The following is a 13,597-nucleotide window of genomic DNA, read 5'->3' on the forward strand; positions in this document are numbered from 1 at the left end:
AGCAGTAAACAGGCAATAGAATGAGTAACTTCCTAAATGAGATCATGAAGTAGTATTCCCTCTGTGCTGCCTGGCAGCAGTTTGAAATACCCCTGAGATGAGACAAGAGAAATTCCAGGAGCTTGTTTCATCCACTCCTATTCCAGATCTGTGCTACAGTGGCAGCTTGTAGCATCTCCTGCAGCACAGAGGAACCTGTGTGGAAAGCAGCACGTCCCACGTTACAGATCCCTTGTGAGCTGCTACCAGCTAATTAAAGCAATCCTGAGAGGATTTTGGTGTGCTGTTGAGTTCAGCTTCTACTTTCCTTTCCCAGAAACCCAAATCTGAGCTGGTCAGGACTTCCTTGCGCCTGCTGACATCTAGTGCCTACAGACTCCAATCCGAGTGCAAAAAGACGCTTCCTGTGGAGACGTGCCCCGGCACTGACATCCAGCTGGTCACCCAGCAGGTCATCCAGTGCGCCTACGACATCGCCAAGGCAGCCAAGCAGCTGGTCACCATCACAACCAAAGAGAACAACAACTGAGTCACACTTGGCTTTTTAGTCCTGTTTTGTAAAGGTTGGATTGCAAACGTAGGTGTGGAACTGCTCGGATTTTTATGAGGAAGAACTAATGGGGCAGGAAACTTTTATTTTAAGAAACCCTCAGTATTATTTTTGCATGTTTTCTAACGATTTTATGATTAATTTAACCCACTGCCTTATTTTGTGCCTGTGTTGCCAGTGTAGTTACAGGTAATAGCATGTTGCAAATAGCTGTCGAGCCAATACAGCGTACCAGCGTTGTCTCAAGCTCTCGCTAGATGTTTCCTTGGGGGCCACGTTCTGCTTTCAGATGGCACTTTGCAAAACTCCCACTGGAGTCACCACATGCACCAGCAGGCCACATCCTGCCCCTGGGGCTCTCCGTCCTGGAGCTGCACATGTCCTGATGGTGCTGACTGAGAACCCTGCAGCAAAAGAGGCTCTGAAGGCTCCAGGACCGTAACTGGCTGCCGTCCCAATGGAGGAGTATGAGCCGAGTAGTATCTGTTCCCGTATCAACTGTTGTGCAATAATACGTTCTTAGTCTGCTAAAACAAGGAGTAGTTGTGGGCATCCAAGCTTATGACGTGTAACTATACGAGGTCTTTGTCACTTTATCTGTTTTTTGGAAGGAATTTGAAACTCAGTAGTTCTTTCTTTTAGTTGTCACTATGCCATTAATATATATGTTTGATGTTACTTTAGGGCATTAGTGGTTAAAAATATTATCCTTTGTTTCTGATTTAATAATTGATTCTTCAGTTTCCCACAGAGTTTTATTGTCAGCTTCAAGCACCCTCTGGTTGGCAGCAGCATCTCTCAGTGACTCAAGATGCATTTTCACTAAAGATCTCTGTACTCATTGAAAAGGAAAGGAAGTTAGAAGAGTGCCAGTGCAAAGCAGCTCTCTCTGCCATAGCACAGAACTGCTGTACCTCAGGATAGCCAAATGTGAAAAGAGCTCTTCTATCCAGTGAGTTTTATGCAAATCTTGTAACATTTTAGGAGCTATGTATGGAGCGACCAGGGTGGGCTGTGTGTTGGAAAGGCAGTGGGGTCACAGATGTCATTGTGTGTTTTGGGTTTTTCATTCATCACAGTTCACAAAGCTTCCCAAATCTGTCAGTCCATCATTTCAACACTTAGGAGGTTTTGGGGGAGTCTAAATTCCATGGACAGGGGGAGATATCAGTGATTTTTCCCTCTGCTGTGTCCCATTTGGAACTGTCCCAGCTGCCACTGCCAAGGAGCTGAGGTGTCAGCAGGGTTGGGGAGCTGTGAACGTTCAGAGCTTTCACAGACCCCTCTGGGTCAGAAACGCTGTTCCAGAGCCAGGCTGCAGCACAGGGTCTACCCAAACCATGCACCCCTACAGGCCTTCTGGTGGGAAACAAGCTGAGAGGTTGGTTCCTTCTCAAGTTGAGTGTGTTTGTATTTTATCTGAACACAGTGCCACAACACTGTTGGATTCCTGTTGTGACTAGCTCCCTTCTTAAAGCAGTGCAAGGTAGAGGGAGGGAAGGAATGGAGAGTCAATGACAACCCAGTAAATTCACCTTCAATGTGGGGTTTTTACTTTCTGCACTTCTGAATTCCAGAAGTGTCTTTGACCTTCCAGGAATGGGATTAGAACCACAAAAGGTATTTGTAAAACCTGCTTCACAGTTATGCTACTGGCAGTTAAATAGAGTGATCTTTTCCTTAACTTGGCACCACTGCCAGGCAGGAGGTGGTTCTTGAAGCCTCTCAGGCCACTGCTGTGTGCTTTTAAGATATCTTGCCTGATTTCCAGGCCACGGAAATACTGAGTTCTGTTGTAATCTATCAGCTGTTTGCTTCTATACCAAACCAAACGGACACTCTTGAGAGCTGCAAGCCCTTCTTCTTGCTATGCCAGCTCCAGGTTTCTTAAACCCAAGCATTTAGCTCTACCTTTAGCTATAAAATCATGGTTAACCCATAACTGATTTCCTGTTCTGCCACCTAAACACCATTTCTGGCCACTTCCCTGCCTCCAAACAAACCTTTGCTCGGGGTGGGTTATGGCCACACAGCACTGGGCCTTGGTTTTATAACACCTCAAATAACAAAGGCGGTTGTGTCGTTTATGACTAGATCTCCCCTTTCTTCCCTCTAACCAAACTGGTCTTTCTTTACAAAATGCTGCATAGGAAAGTAAAAAATTTATTTGCCTTTTTTCCAAAACTTGTATTTATCAGTGTCATTTGCCTGTACAATATTTTGACTTAATCTTTTGTTTACAGTATTACTATAAAATGTTAAAACCCTTTCAGTGTTTATTTGGGGTTATTTGATGGCTTTGTAAGGAGAAGATTTTGGAAAAGGTGGCTTCAGCAGAGTCACACCTGCAGTGCTGTGATGACGCCTGTCTGTGGCAGGGCCTTCTACAGCTCCTCATGCACTGGGCAGGACCTGCAGGCCACACCAGCCGAAGGACCAATTTCAAGCAGTCACCAATGATAAAAGGAAGGAATCGGGTGCAATAATCAACTAAACCCCCTCCTACTGTTGCAGGAGTTGGCTCTTGTAAAGAAACAAGCAGTTTGTTCAGGTTGAAGTCACTCATTCTTTGTGAAACAAGTGAAACCCAACATTTAATGGAGTCCTTGGTGCCATCTGGAGAGGAACATGGTAAGGATTACAGCTGCAGCACTGGTTATCTTGCTGATCTGCAGTACACATTATGAGCTGACTCCAAACACAGTGATTGGCAGTTCCCATCCTAGGGGGAGGCTGAATCCCTTCATTCCTCAGATCCAGAGGGCCTCTTTATTTGCTGTGTTGCCCCAGCATAACACCTGCTAAAATACATGGTCACAGCTCCTGAAGCAGTTCAGCCCCCTGAGGATGCTCACCTTCTCAAAACCAGATGAAATTGGCTCTTTAGCAAGGCCACAGCTAAGTGGTTTCAGAAGTCCACAGGATTGAGTCTTGCTGTCACTGCAGGCTATTCCAAAGCCACCACAGTTTCAGAACTTCCTTGATTCTTCCAAGTTTTCTGTAGTTTGCAGCCACATTTAATGCCCGTTCCATCAGGTGCAAAGGACAAGAATCCTCAGGTCCACGCTGTTTTGGGGTAACTGTAGAGCTAATGGGGTCAAAACAAAGACAGTAACTACCTGATGGGCTCTAGAATTAACATTCTGTACATGTGCAAAGGAGGGAGACTGATGTTAGAAATAGTACCAGGGAAGGAAAAGGCTCAGTGTTCTGCCCTGGTGCCATGTGATAACCAAGGGCAGTGAGGACTGTGTCTGTCTGAGGCTATCACTGTGTGTCAGGGCTGCCCCACAGCTCTGCTACCTACCCTGGGGCGATAGCCCTGCTCCACTGTGCCCTTAGCCTCCTGCTGCACCAGCTCCTGGCAGTGCTGCTGTGCTGATCTCTCCTCCTCTTCCTCCTCTCTCTGGTGCTGCTGCTCCTCCTGCTCTTGCAAGCGCTGTTCTGTCATCTGGGCACAGAGAAAACAAGGTGGTTAAAGTGAGACCTGACACAGACTGGGCACATTCAGCAACTGGGAGTGTTTCAGGGGAGCACACAGTACCTGCGCCTCCAGCTCCAGCCTCCGTGCTCTCTTCAGTTCCTCCTCCTGCTCCTTCTCTTGACGAGTCAGCTCTTTGGCCTTTTCAAGGTCTTTAATCAGCTGCTCTCGATACCTTATGGACTCTTCTTGGGCTCGTCTGTTTAACTCCATCTTCTCCTGGATCTGGCGCTGTCTGCCTGCGAGGACCTTTGTGAAATGAGGATTAAAGGAGGTCAGTCAAGAAAAAGACAGCTTTAGAAGCAGAACTGGGGAGAGCTCAGGGCAGATGGTTAGGCAGTTCTGAGAAAATGAGTCAGACAAGCAGAAAAACTGCCCTGGGTAGTGATGGCTGAGGCCTGCTGGAGGATGGAGGGTTATAGCTGGAACCAGGAGAGACCTCATCCAAAAAGATCCTCACCTCATTCATCAGGCGATCTCTGGCTGCCTTCTCTCTTTGCCATTCTTCTTCCCTCTTCTCCCACATCTTTCTAGCTTCTTCTCTAAAAGAGAGAGGAATGCTCTCTGAAGTTATTGCTTACAGTTAAGAAAACCCCTATGTACTCTATGGGCATAGACAAGCTACCCTGTGCTTTAAGAGGTACAGCAAATGCTGGCTTGCAGCAGGAATTCCTGGACACCCAAGTCTGCCCTGGGCACAGAAGGGCTTTGGGAGGAAGGCTGCCTCCTAACAGGGATGTTATTTCACATGGGGGACAGGTAGGTGAGGGCATTGCTGTCAAAGCTGGGGCAGTTACAGCTGAAGCTGTTACAAGTCTTCACAACACAACCTTCAACTGAAACTTGATGGCAGCACACACTGTCCTGTCAGCAAAGGAGATGCTCCCTGTGCTGGTTACACCACTCAGCACAGCATCTCTTCAGATGACGTTCAGTGGTGGGGAGACTCACCTGAAAATAGTCTGCAGCTCTGCTTCCCTTTCCTTTTCTAACTGGAGCTGCTCCTCAATGACACGTTTCATCCAGGCAGCATCTGCCACAGCCCGTTCCCGTCGCACTGACTGCCGGCGCTGCTCCTCATCTTCTTTCTCAAGGAGGGCTGAGAGGATTTGCCTGTCTATCTCCTTGAGGAAAAACCACAGGATTAACAGCTATCCCGCAGGCTTCCAGCCTGGGTGCAGGGCTGCTCTCCACCATTACTGGTGTTAACACTCAGTCTGCTGGCTTCCCTGTGATCCTTTTGCTCCAGTACCTGCTCACGAGCTGGAAGGAGCTTCCTAACTAATTACCTGTGAGCATCAGAGGCAAACACATGAATAGAACACAAAGAATGAGTTTTCCAGCACATGGTATCTATAAAGCATAAATCATAGAACAGTTAGGGTTGGAAAGGACCTTAAGATCATCCCTTCTCTTACCAGCTCCTCTTGTATCTGCTGAGCTCGTCTCTGTAACTGGGCATTGCACTGATGCCTCAAAAAGCGACTGAAAGAGGAAAACAAAATCCAATCTGACTCTAGCCTGATGTTTTATATGCCAGCACTCAGGAAGGTGCTTCTGGATAACATAACTTACAGCCAACAGAGGTACCTCCTACTGCTAACATGAACAAAAAGCAGTAATGGCACCAATGCATTTGCCCTTTCTTCTTACCCAAGCTCCCTCTTCTTCCTGTGCTCTTCCATTTGTTTCCTTTCTTCTTCCAAGCTCTCCAGCTCCCACTGCTGCTTTAATAAATTCTCTTGTTCCTTTTTCAGCTTTGTTGCCTATAAGGATTAAAAAGCAACCAAGGAAGAGTATATTGGAGAGCTAGGACAGCCCCAAGAGAGTGTTCATACCGAGTGTGTACCCCATCCTGCTCCGCTGCAGCAGTCAAAATCCTCACTGCAGGAACTATTCCACATTCATTTCATGTGTGGCTCAGTGGCACACCTGAGGAGGAATTAAGGCTTACCTCTCTCTCCTGTAATTTCAGTTCTTCTATTTGTTGCAGCAACATCTCTGCTTGCTTCTTCCCCTCCTGCCGCCGCTTCTCTTCCTCCTGTCTCATTCTTTCCAGTGCTTCCCTTCGCGCAGTTTCATACTTGTTTTCGTAACGCCTTTTCTCTTCAAGCTCAGTTGCTTCTCTCTTTCCAAGCCAAAAGAAAACATGGCATTAGGCTAAAGTAAAGAAACAGCCTCTGGCTTAGGAAATCCACAAAGCAAATCCTGCAAGTGACTGGTACTGGGAAAAGATGGAACAAAATACGCTAGGAATGAGCACAGAGACCAAGCAGACCTGTCTGCTGATGAAAAGGCTTGTCAGTCTGTACACATCCTTCATAGGACCCTGCATGGGCCTGATGCCAAGCACGGGTGCTCTCACAAATGCACTCAGGTTTTCCTTTTACAACCTAGATTACTGTTGTAGTTAACTCAGAAATCTGTATTTGAAGACATTTATGATTCTTTCACATCACAATCGCTGTGTTCCCAGATCTAGTGTGTGCACATTCAACTACTGTGCTCCTGTGACTTTGCCCTGGCTCACTGCTGATGAAAGGAGCACCACAAGGAGCACCACACTGAATCCTGCATCAGAGCACTCAGCAGGTAGCACTGGATTTCCTAGGAGATGGATGGTGTGTACTCATTAGACTGAACGATGGCTCTTCATTAAAAGCATCCTTGCTGACAGCAGCTCCTGTTCTGCAGCACAGGAACAGCCCATCACTAAGGGGACAAGTGTGGTGACCTCAATCATGATTTAGTTCAACACTGGCATGAGAAAATGAGCAAGCAGCCAAGTCCTGTCCCTTCCACAGGCAAGCCATGTCTGCACAGGAAGGCAAGCTGTGTGCCAGTGGGGTCAGAAGGCACATGGTGCCACATCTCCACATGCTCACCATTTTGGGAGCCCACCCTTGTGACCATTAACACCAGGGCTCTCCCCCTGCCTACCTTGGCTTCCTGCTGCACCTGATCCCCCCAAGCCTCTATCACGTGTTTCTTGTGCAGGTCTGACTCCACCTGGGAAGACAGCAGATGTGGCATCACCATTAGTGCCAGAGGCTCTCCTGGGATCACCACCAGCATCTGCCCAGCTCTTGGGCCATACGATGACCCCCGAGTTAAAAACTGATTTAATAACTCCAAGGCAGTGGATATTAAAAAGAAACCAGCACCACCTCCCGGAGCTCCGCGTTGTTCTTCCAGTGCTCGTACAGCTGCTGCTCAGCGACCTGCCAACACACGAGTGTTGTACACCGTGTAAGTACACGGTGTGTAAGTACCCCGGCGGGTTCCAGACCCTCCCGGAGCAGCCGGAGCCCCGCTCACCTTCCCCCGCCGCTCCTCGCTGCCTGCCCGCAGCTCCTCGCTCCGCTGCCGCTCCCCGCTCCGCTCCGCCCCGCGGCCCCGCCGCAGCTCGGCCGCCAGCGCCTCTCGCTCCTCGCCCAGCAGCCGCCTCAGCCGCGCCCGCCGCTGCTCCAGCCGCGCCGCCGCCTCCTCCGCGTCCCGCAGCTCAGCCGCCGGGCTGCCAGCCCCGATCCCCGTGTCACCGGAGCGCAGGCCGGCACCGACACCGGCCAGCCCCGATCCCCGTGTCACCGGAGCGCCGACCGGCACCGACACCGGCCAGCCCCGATCCCCGTGTCATCGGAGCGCAGGCCGGCACCGACACCGGCCAGCCCCGATCCCCATGTCACCGGAGCGCCGGCCGGCCCCGGCCCGGCCAACCCCGATCCCCGTGTCACCGGAGAGCCGGCCCCGGCCCGGCCTCCCCCCGTCCCGTACCTGCGCGGGGCAGCGCGGGGCTGGCTCCAGCGGGCCTGCAGGGAGCAGCACACTGCGGCCTGCGCGAAGTTGCGGCTGGTGCGCTCCCACTGCTGCCGGCTCCGGGCCTCCCGCTCCCGCCCGGCCGCCCAGCGCTCCACCGACACCCGGCCCCACTGCGCCATCGCCCGCCCGCAACGGGCGCGCCCGCCGCCATGGCAACGCCTACGGCCGCTACGGGCGCCGACGAGGGACCGGCCGCGCCGCGCTTCGCTGTGAGGGCCGAGCTCCGGCAGAACAGCTCCGGTTTATGGCGCTGTAAACGCTCCGGGCTCAAGGTTCCTGCGGCACCGAGCCCCGCCCGGCCGGTCTGTGCGGCTGCTGCCGGAGATCGGTATCGCTGCACGACCGGTTAAACCAGACTATCCGGTGGAAACACCGGGTTTGGAGCCAGGACACCGGTAAATCCCCCCCGTCCCCTGCCTCTGCCTGCGCGGAACCCGGAGTCGTTTAACACTCGCAGCGCTCAGCAGTGTTTAATATTAATCAATCGCTGCTGCCCCGGGTCGGGCTTTGTTCTCTGCCGCCCTGCTTGAGCCTCCTGCTCCGAGCAACTGATCTCCACTAAATAATTAACAGCGACCGGAACGAGCACAGGGCGCCGGAGAGGGATTTCATCCGGAACTGTAGGGACAGACCGAGGGGAATGGCTTGAACCTGTCCGAGAGGAGGCTGAGCTGAGCTCTTAGGCAGAAGCTCTTCCCTGTGAGGGTGCTGAGGCGCTGGCACAGGGTGCCCAGAGAAGCTGTGGCTGCCCCATCCCTGGCAGTGCTCAAGGCCAGGTTGGATACAGGGGCTTGGAGCAGCTGCTCCAGTGGAAGGGGTCCCTGCCCATGGCAGGGGTTGGGGCTGGAGGAGCTTTAAGGTCCCTTCAACCCAAGCCAGGCTGGGGTTCTGTGATTTCCTCCGCTGGAGGCGCCTGTGTAGCCCTGACCAGGCAGGGTCGGAGCCGGGGGGGATGAACTGGGGGTCACCCCAGCCCCCTCCGGTGCCCACGGGGCCGGACACCGAGACCGGGAAGCAGGGACCCCCCCCGGCCAGTGGGTGAGTGGGCACCGAGGGGGCGGAGCTTTGCTCCCCTCAGAGCCCGCCCCCCTGTTCCGATTGGCGGGCGGGCCGGTGGGTGGTGCTCTGCCATTGGCTGGGGCGGCGGGGGCGTGGCGCGGGGGCGCCGCGCTACCGGGTCGGGCGCCGGTACCGGTGCCGGTGCGGAGCGGGCCGGGCCATGGCGCTGCTGCTGGAGCACGAGTTCAAGCCGCTGCCCGCGGACAAGCAGATCGAGACGCTGCCGTTCCTGGAGGCCGTGGCGCACCTGCCGCCGTTCTTCGGTGAGCCCAGGCCTGCCGCCGGAGGGGTGGGAGCGGCGGTAGGCACCGGTACCGGACCGGCCCCGCACCGCGCCCGGCTGAGGCCTCCTGCGGGCAGCGCCCCTGGGGCCGGCCGGACCCGGTGCTCGGTCCCCCCGTTCTGGGTCGTTCCCACTCCCGGTGCTGGGTCCCGGTGGGCGCCGATCCCGGGCTCCAGGAGAGCAGCGCGGCGGGGCCGCGGTTGCATCATGGACCCGTCAAACCCGCCCGGCAGCCCCGTTGGGAAACGTCCCTCGGTCCCCGGGGCCCACGCCCTGGCAGGGCCAGGCCCGGCCTCCTTCCCCCGGTTCACCCTGGCCGCAGGCTCCTCTCGGGCCGGTCCGTGGGTCCCAGCCGCGCTCCTCAGCCCACGCCGGGGCCGTGGGCGCATGTTGGCATGGGCACCCTCATGCCACGCTGGCTCGCTGCCCTCCACAAAGCCGGTATTGTGTGTCTGCCCCGGGCCGGCCTCGCTGGACGCAGGGCACTGCCCGTTGTGCTGCCCGCAGCACCGGGGCTGCATCCCGGGCCGGTGGTTGCCAGCACGGCCAAGGCCAAGGTCTTGCTCACCGTGTCCTTGAGCGAAGGCTAAAGAGCCGCTCCCAGCGTCGCCGGTGCTTGTCTCGGTGCTTGGCTGTGGTTAAGGTGAAACCTGTTGCTTATGAGCTGACTTTGTGTTGTTTCCTGTGTCCACTCGTGCCTGATCATCCTCCCTCCCTGCTTCTGTAGATTGCTTGGGCACTCCCATCGTGTACTCACCGGTCAAAGCCGATCTGGCTGGAAATATCAAGGTAGGAATGGACACGGGGGGGGGTCAGGAGGGGTGAATGTGGAGCAGAGATGCAGTGGGAACAGAGAAGTGTTTAGAAGGGGCTTTTCTTCCCATTTGGGGCTCATTGGTGTGTTTATTAACGGGGTTCCTGGTACAAGCTCCATCCGGGAATCTCCCGGGATCCATCCCCTTCTCTGCCCACAGAAAATCCGTGCAGTTTATGACTCCAATCCCACCAAGTTCAAAACGCTGCAGAACATCCTGGAGGTGGAGAAGGAGATGCACGGAGCAGCCTGGCCCAAGACGGGCGCAACACTGGCGCTGATGTGGTTGAAAAGGTGACTCAGGGCGTTGGGAGCTGCTCCAGCACATGGGGACATATGCTGTGAAGAGCACGGGTCTGGCTGGGGCATTGTGGGGACCACACCAAGCACCAGCTCTGTGTGCTGTGGGGCTGGGGGTGATCTGGATGTGCCAGGCTCAGGGGGTGCCTTGCTGGAGGCTGGGAAGCAGCATCCCCTTCCCCATCACAGTCCCTGCTCTTCCCTCAGGGGCCTGAAGTTCATGCTGGTGCTGCTGCAGAGCATCTCTGATGGTGAGCGGGATGAGGAGCATCCGAACCTCATCCGAGTGAATGCTATGAAGGCTTATGAGATTGCACTAAAGAAATACCATGGCTGGATGCTGCAGAAGCTCTTCACGGTGAGTGTTCACATCTCCATGGAGGAAACAGCCTTTCCTAAAGCCCATCTGCCCCAAGAAGGGATGTGCTTTAGGGAATAAGGGCTTGGAAACATGGGAAGCTGTTGATCTATTTGAGCTAGGACCCTCTCTGCATCCCTGCTTCTCTGAGGGTCCAGCTACCATCCCTAAGGTTGTTCCCATGTGCATCCACATGGGGTCTCTGGATGCTCAGAAGTGTATGGGGGTAACCCAGGCTGTGGTCCTGCATGTGGGACAGGGTTAGCTTTGGGATTTTGAGAGCCTTACGGCTTCTTCCCCTCTTTTATAGGGCTCAGTCTACGCTCTCCCATACAAATCAGATCTACTGAAGGCACTGGAGAAGGGTAAAGTAGTCAAAGAGGAGGAAAGCATCGAGAAGATCCATCAGTTCCTCTCGAGGGTAACTCCCATCCTGGATGCAATCTATGAGATGTACACGAAGATGAATGCAGAGCTGAGTTACAAAGCCTGAGGCTCGCAGGGCCCTGGCAGGGCTGTAGTAAGGTGTGACGGGTGCTACTTGTGGTTTACTCACTGGGGCGGCTCCTGCCTGGCAGGTGACTTTGATTCGTGTCTGGATCTGCAGTGGATAACCTGTTTTCTAAACAGAATAATGAGTTTTTTAGTCAGGATATGGCAATAAATCAGTTGTCATCACAGGATTCCCCAAGTTTTTGTACTAAAGAGGGAAGACCAAGTGTTTCTAATCCCATCCTCTGGGTTCACACCTATTATGGTGCAGGGAATGAAGCGTGGCTGGCGGCTGCATCCCAATGGAGCTGCCTTGGCTCTGCCCTGATCCTCTTGGACTCCTACCAATACTATTGGACTACAACTGCTCCAGCACCCATGTGAGAAGCTTCCCGAATGATGCCCATGGAGCAGGAGCCGATGACTTTCCCAGGGAATCCCAACTCCTCCAGCGCCTGCATGGAGCGAGGCCCCTCTGCCGGTGGCTGAAGCCAGGATTGCAGCCCCACGCGGTGTCTGTGGGAGCACACGTTGCCTTATTCACTGACAGCCTCACGGTGCTGCCGACGGGATGTGATTGTTAATAAACACTGACGGTAACCTCAGCCTGGGTGGATGTTTGGGGGTGCTCATGGGGGGTGTTTGAGGAGGGTGTTGTAGGGGGAGCGCTGTTTGTGGGAGGCTTTTTGGGGCTGCTCCATGTGGGGCTGTTTCAGGGACGTTGTTCCGGGGCGGGGGGGGGTTTGGGGCTGTCCCGGGGCTGCTCCGGGCCGGTGCCCGGGGCTGGGTGGAGGCGGATCCGCTCCCGCGGGCGGGAGCAGGGGCCGGGGAGGAGCCGCTCTCCGGGACAGGCCCCGCGGCGACTCAGCGGCGCCGGAGCCTGCGGGACCCGGAGCGGTGCGGGCCGGGAGCGGAGGGGGACCCGCGGTAACCGGTACGGGCGGCACCAGCGGGGGGCGGACGAGGAGAGGGGCCCGGGGGCAGGACACGGGACGAGGTCAGGGCATGGGACCGGGGCAGGATGGAGCCCAGGAGCAGGACATGGGGACCTCATAAAGATGGAGCCCCGGGGCAGGACACGGTGCGGGGCAGGATGGAGCCTCAGGGCCAGGAGGGAGCTGCGGGCTGAGCTGGGCAAGGTCGGCGGATGCAGCCCCATGGGGGCTCCATGGGCAGGGCTCCATGGGGGTCCCGATCAGTTGGGGCTCCCTCGGGGGGTCCCCGCAGCTCCGACACGCACGGGCTGGACCGCCCAGGTGAGTGCAGCCCCTCGGTGCCGTTCCCTTTGGAAGGTGGTTGTGTCCCTCTGGGTGAGCGCTCCCGGCGGCACCGGTGTCCACACGATGCGGTCCCAGCACAGGGGCATCCTCCCTGCGCCCGCCCTGGGCAGATCCCTGCACATCCCAGTGTCCCTGCCCCCATGGTGGGCTGGAGCAGGGACCAACTGGGGATACTGGAAGGTGACTTGGGGAGAGGTGGGAGCGCACGTGGGGCATGGGGCAGGAGGGTTTGTGTTGGATTCAGGGCACAGGGTGAGCTGCGCCTTGACTCATTTGTTCCATGGGGTGAGGGAGTCTGAAAGCTGCAAACCCAAATAACGACCGAGCCAAATGAAACCCCATTGACGGCACCTTTCCTGGCAGCGGGGTCCCGGGAGTGCCCGGGTGACGGCACTGCCTCAAGAGCCCATTTCCGAGCCAGGCTTCCTGCCCTTGGTCACTGCTGGCAGCACCGGCTCCCGGCCCCACCAACCCCTTCACTTGTCCCCCAGCTTCTGCCCCATGTCCCCATCAGCATCAGCATCCCCACTGCTCCTGCCACTGATGTCCTTATCTGCTTCCAATAGGGAACAGTGTCCTGTGCCGGTGACTCCCTGGGTTCTGGAGCTGTGTCAGTCTGGGCTTTTCCCTAAAGCCATGCTGGGACTGCTGAGGCTAGAAGGGTCAGGCACTCCATGCCCGTGCACAGTCTGAGGGTTGGCTTGGCAATTCCCTCTTCTCTGTTGTCCAAGGACACACTGGCAGTGCAAGGGGCAGTGTGTGCTCGGGGTCGGGCTGTGGGACCTGTGGGCTTTGGCAGGTGCCTGTGGAATGTCTTGCAGAGATGGTGATGGGAGGAAAGTCGGCAGAGAAACCACGTCCGATCTGTGGCTTGTCCTGTGTATCTTGGGGCTACACCATCCCCTTTGGGTGCCCCATGGTGGCAGAGAGGAGGGAACCGCATCCCCCCATTCCCGCAGGGATGCCGGGCTGTTTGCAGCCCTCATTCCCGTGTCCCTGGCAGCATCCTGGGGCAGCCATGGGCGGCTGTGGGACCCGCTGCCTGATTAGAGGCCCGTTATGCAGCAGAGCTCCGCGCCCGCCGCAGCAGGGCCCAGCCTGTCCTTGTGGCTCCTCGGGCAGCAAATGACACGTTTCCAGGCTGCTTTTTCTGTCCCGGGA

The 13,597-nt window shown here is 55.6% G+C and overlaps 3 protein-coding genes across 7 annotated transcripts in view; 2 read left to right on the plus strand and 1 right to left on the minus strand.

The window, feature by feature from the left end:
• The window catches only part of GIT2 (GIT ArfGAP 2), a 26,606-nt gene extending 23,789 nt beyond the window's left edge, over positions 1 to 2,817 (plus strand). For all 5 annotated transcript variants that reach the window (XM_034068138.1, XM_034068140.1, XM_034068141.1 and 2 more), the window contains one exon: positions 317 to 2,817. In XM_034068138.1, the coding sequence (XP_033924029.1) occupies positions 317 to 529 (213 nt within the window). In that variant the 3' untranslated portion in view covers positions 530 to 2,817. The remainder of the gene's footprint in view (positions 1 to 316) is intronic.
• TCHP (trichoplein keratin filament binding) lies at positions 2,694 to 8,272 on the minus strand. The gene is made up of 12 exons (XM_034068143.1): positions 7,806 to 8,272; positions 7,350 to 7,545; positions 7,199 to 7,252; positions 6,972 to 7,040; positions 5,986 to 6,159; positions 5,685 to 5,797; positions 5,450 to 5,516; positions 4,983 to 5,155; positions 4,492 to 4,573; positions 4,095 to 4,280; positions 3,858 to 4,001; positions 2,694 to 3,638 (listed from the first exon to the last, which is right to left on the minus strand). Exons 1-12 carry the CDS (start codon positions 7,967 to 7,969, stop codon positions 3,606 to 3,608), a joined length of 1,455 nt encoding a protein of 484 aa, XP_033924034.1. The 5' UTR covers positions 7,970 to 8,272; the 3' UTR covers positions 2,694 to 3,605.
• Positions 8,273 to 9,001: 729 nt separating this feature from the next.
• Positions 9,002 to 11,761, plus strand: GLTP (glycolipid transfer protein). Its single transcript, XM_034068659.1, has 5 exons — positions 9,002 to 9,172; positions 9,920 to 9,981; positions 10,167 to 10,300; positions 10,514 to 10,664; positions 10,975 to 11,761. Exons 1-5 carry the CDS (start codon positions 9,070 to 9,072, stop codon positions 11,155 to 11,157), a joined length of 633 nt encoding a protein of 210 aa, XP_033924550.1. The 5' UTR covers positions 9,002 to 9,069; the 3' UTR covers positions 11,158 to 11,761.
• Positions 11,762 to 13,597: the final 1,836 nt, after the last annotated feature.

Source organism: Melopsittacus undulatus, chromosome 12 (assembly GCF_012275295.1).
Source record: "Melopsittacus undulatus isolate bMelUnd1 chromosome 12, bMelUnd1.mat.Z, whole genome shotgun sequence".
Lineage (NCBI taxonomy): Eukaryota > Metazoa > Chordata > Aves > Psittaciformes > Psittaculidae > Melopsittacus > Melopsittacus undulatus.

Coding starts and splice junctions, on each gene's coding strand:
- GLTP (XM_034068659.1), top strand. CDS start 9,070: ATGGCGCTGCTGCTGGAGCACGAGTTCAAGCCGCTGCCCGCGGACAAG. Junction 9,982..10,166: donor ATCTGGCTGGAAATATCAAG/GTAGGAATGGAC, acceptor CTCTGCCCACAG/AAAATCCGTGCAGTTTATGA. Junction 10,301..10,513: donor GCGCTGATGTGGTTGAAAAG/GTGACTCAGGGC, acceptor CTCTTCCCTCAG/GGGCCTGAAGTTCATGCTGG.
- TCHP (XM_034068143.1), bottom strand. CDS start 7,969: ATGGCGCAGTGGGGCCGGGTGTCGGTGGAGCGCTGGGCGGCCGGGCGG. Junction 5,798..5,985: donor TGAAATTACAGGAGAGAGAG/GTAAGCCTTAAT, acceptor TAATCCTTATAG/GCAACAAAGCTGAAAAAGGA. Junction 4,281..4,491: donor GAGATCGCCTGATGAATGAG/GTGAGGATCTTT, acceptor CATTTCACAAAG/GTCCTCGCAGGCAGACAGCG.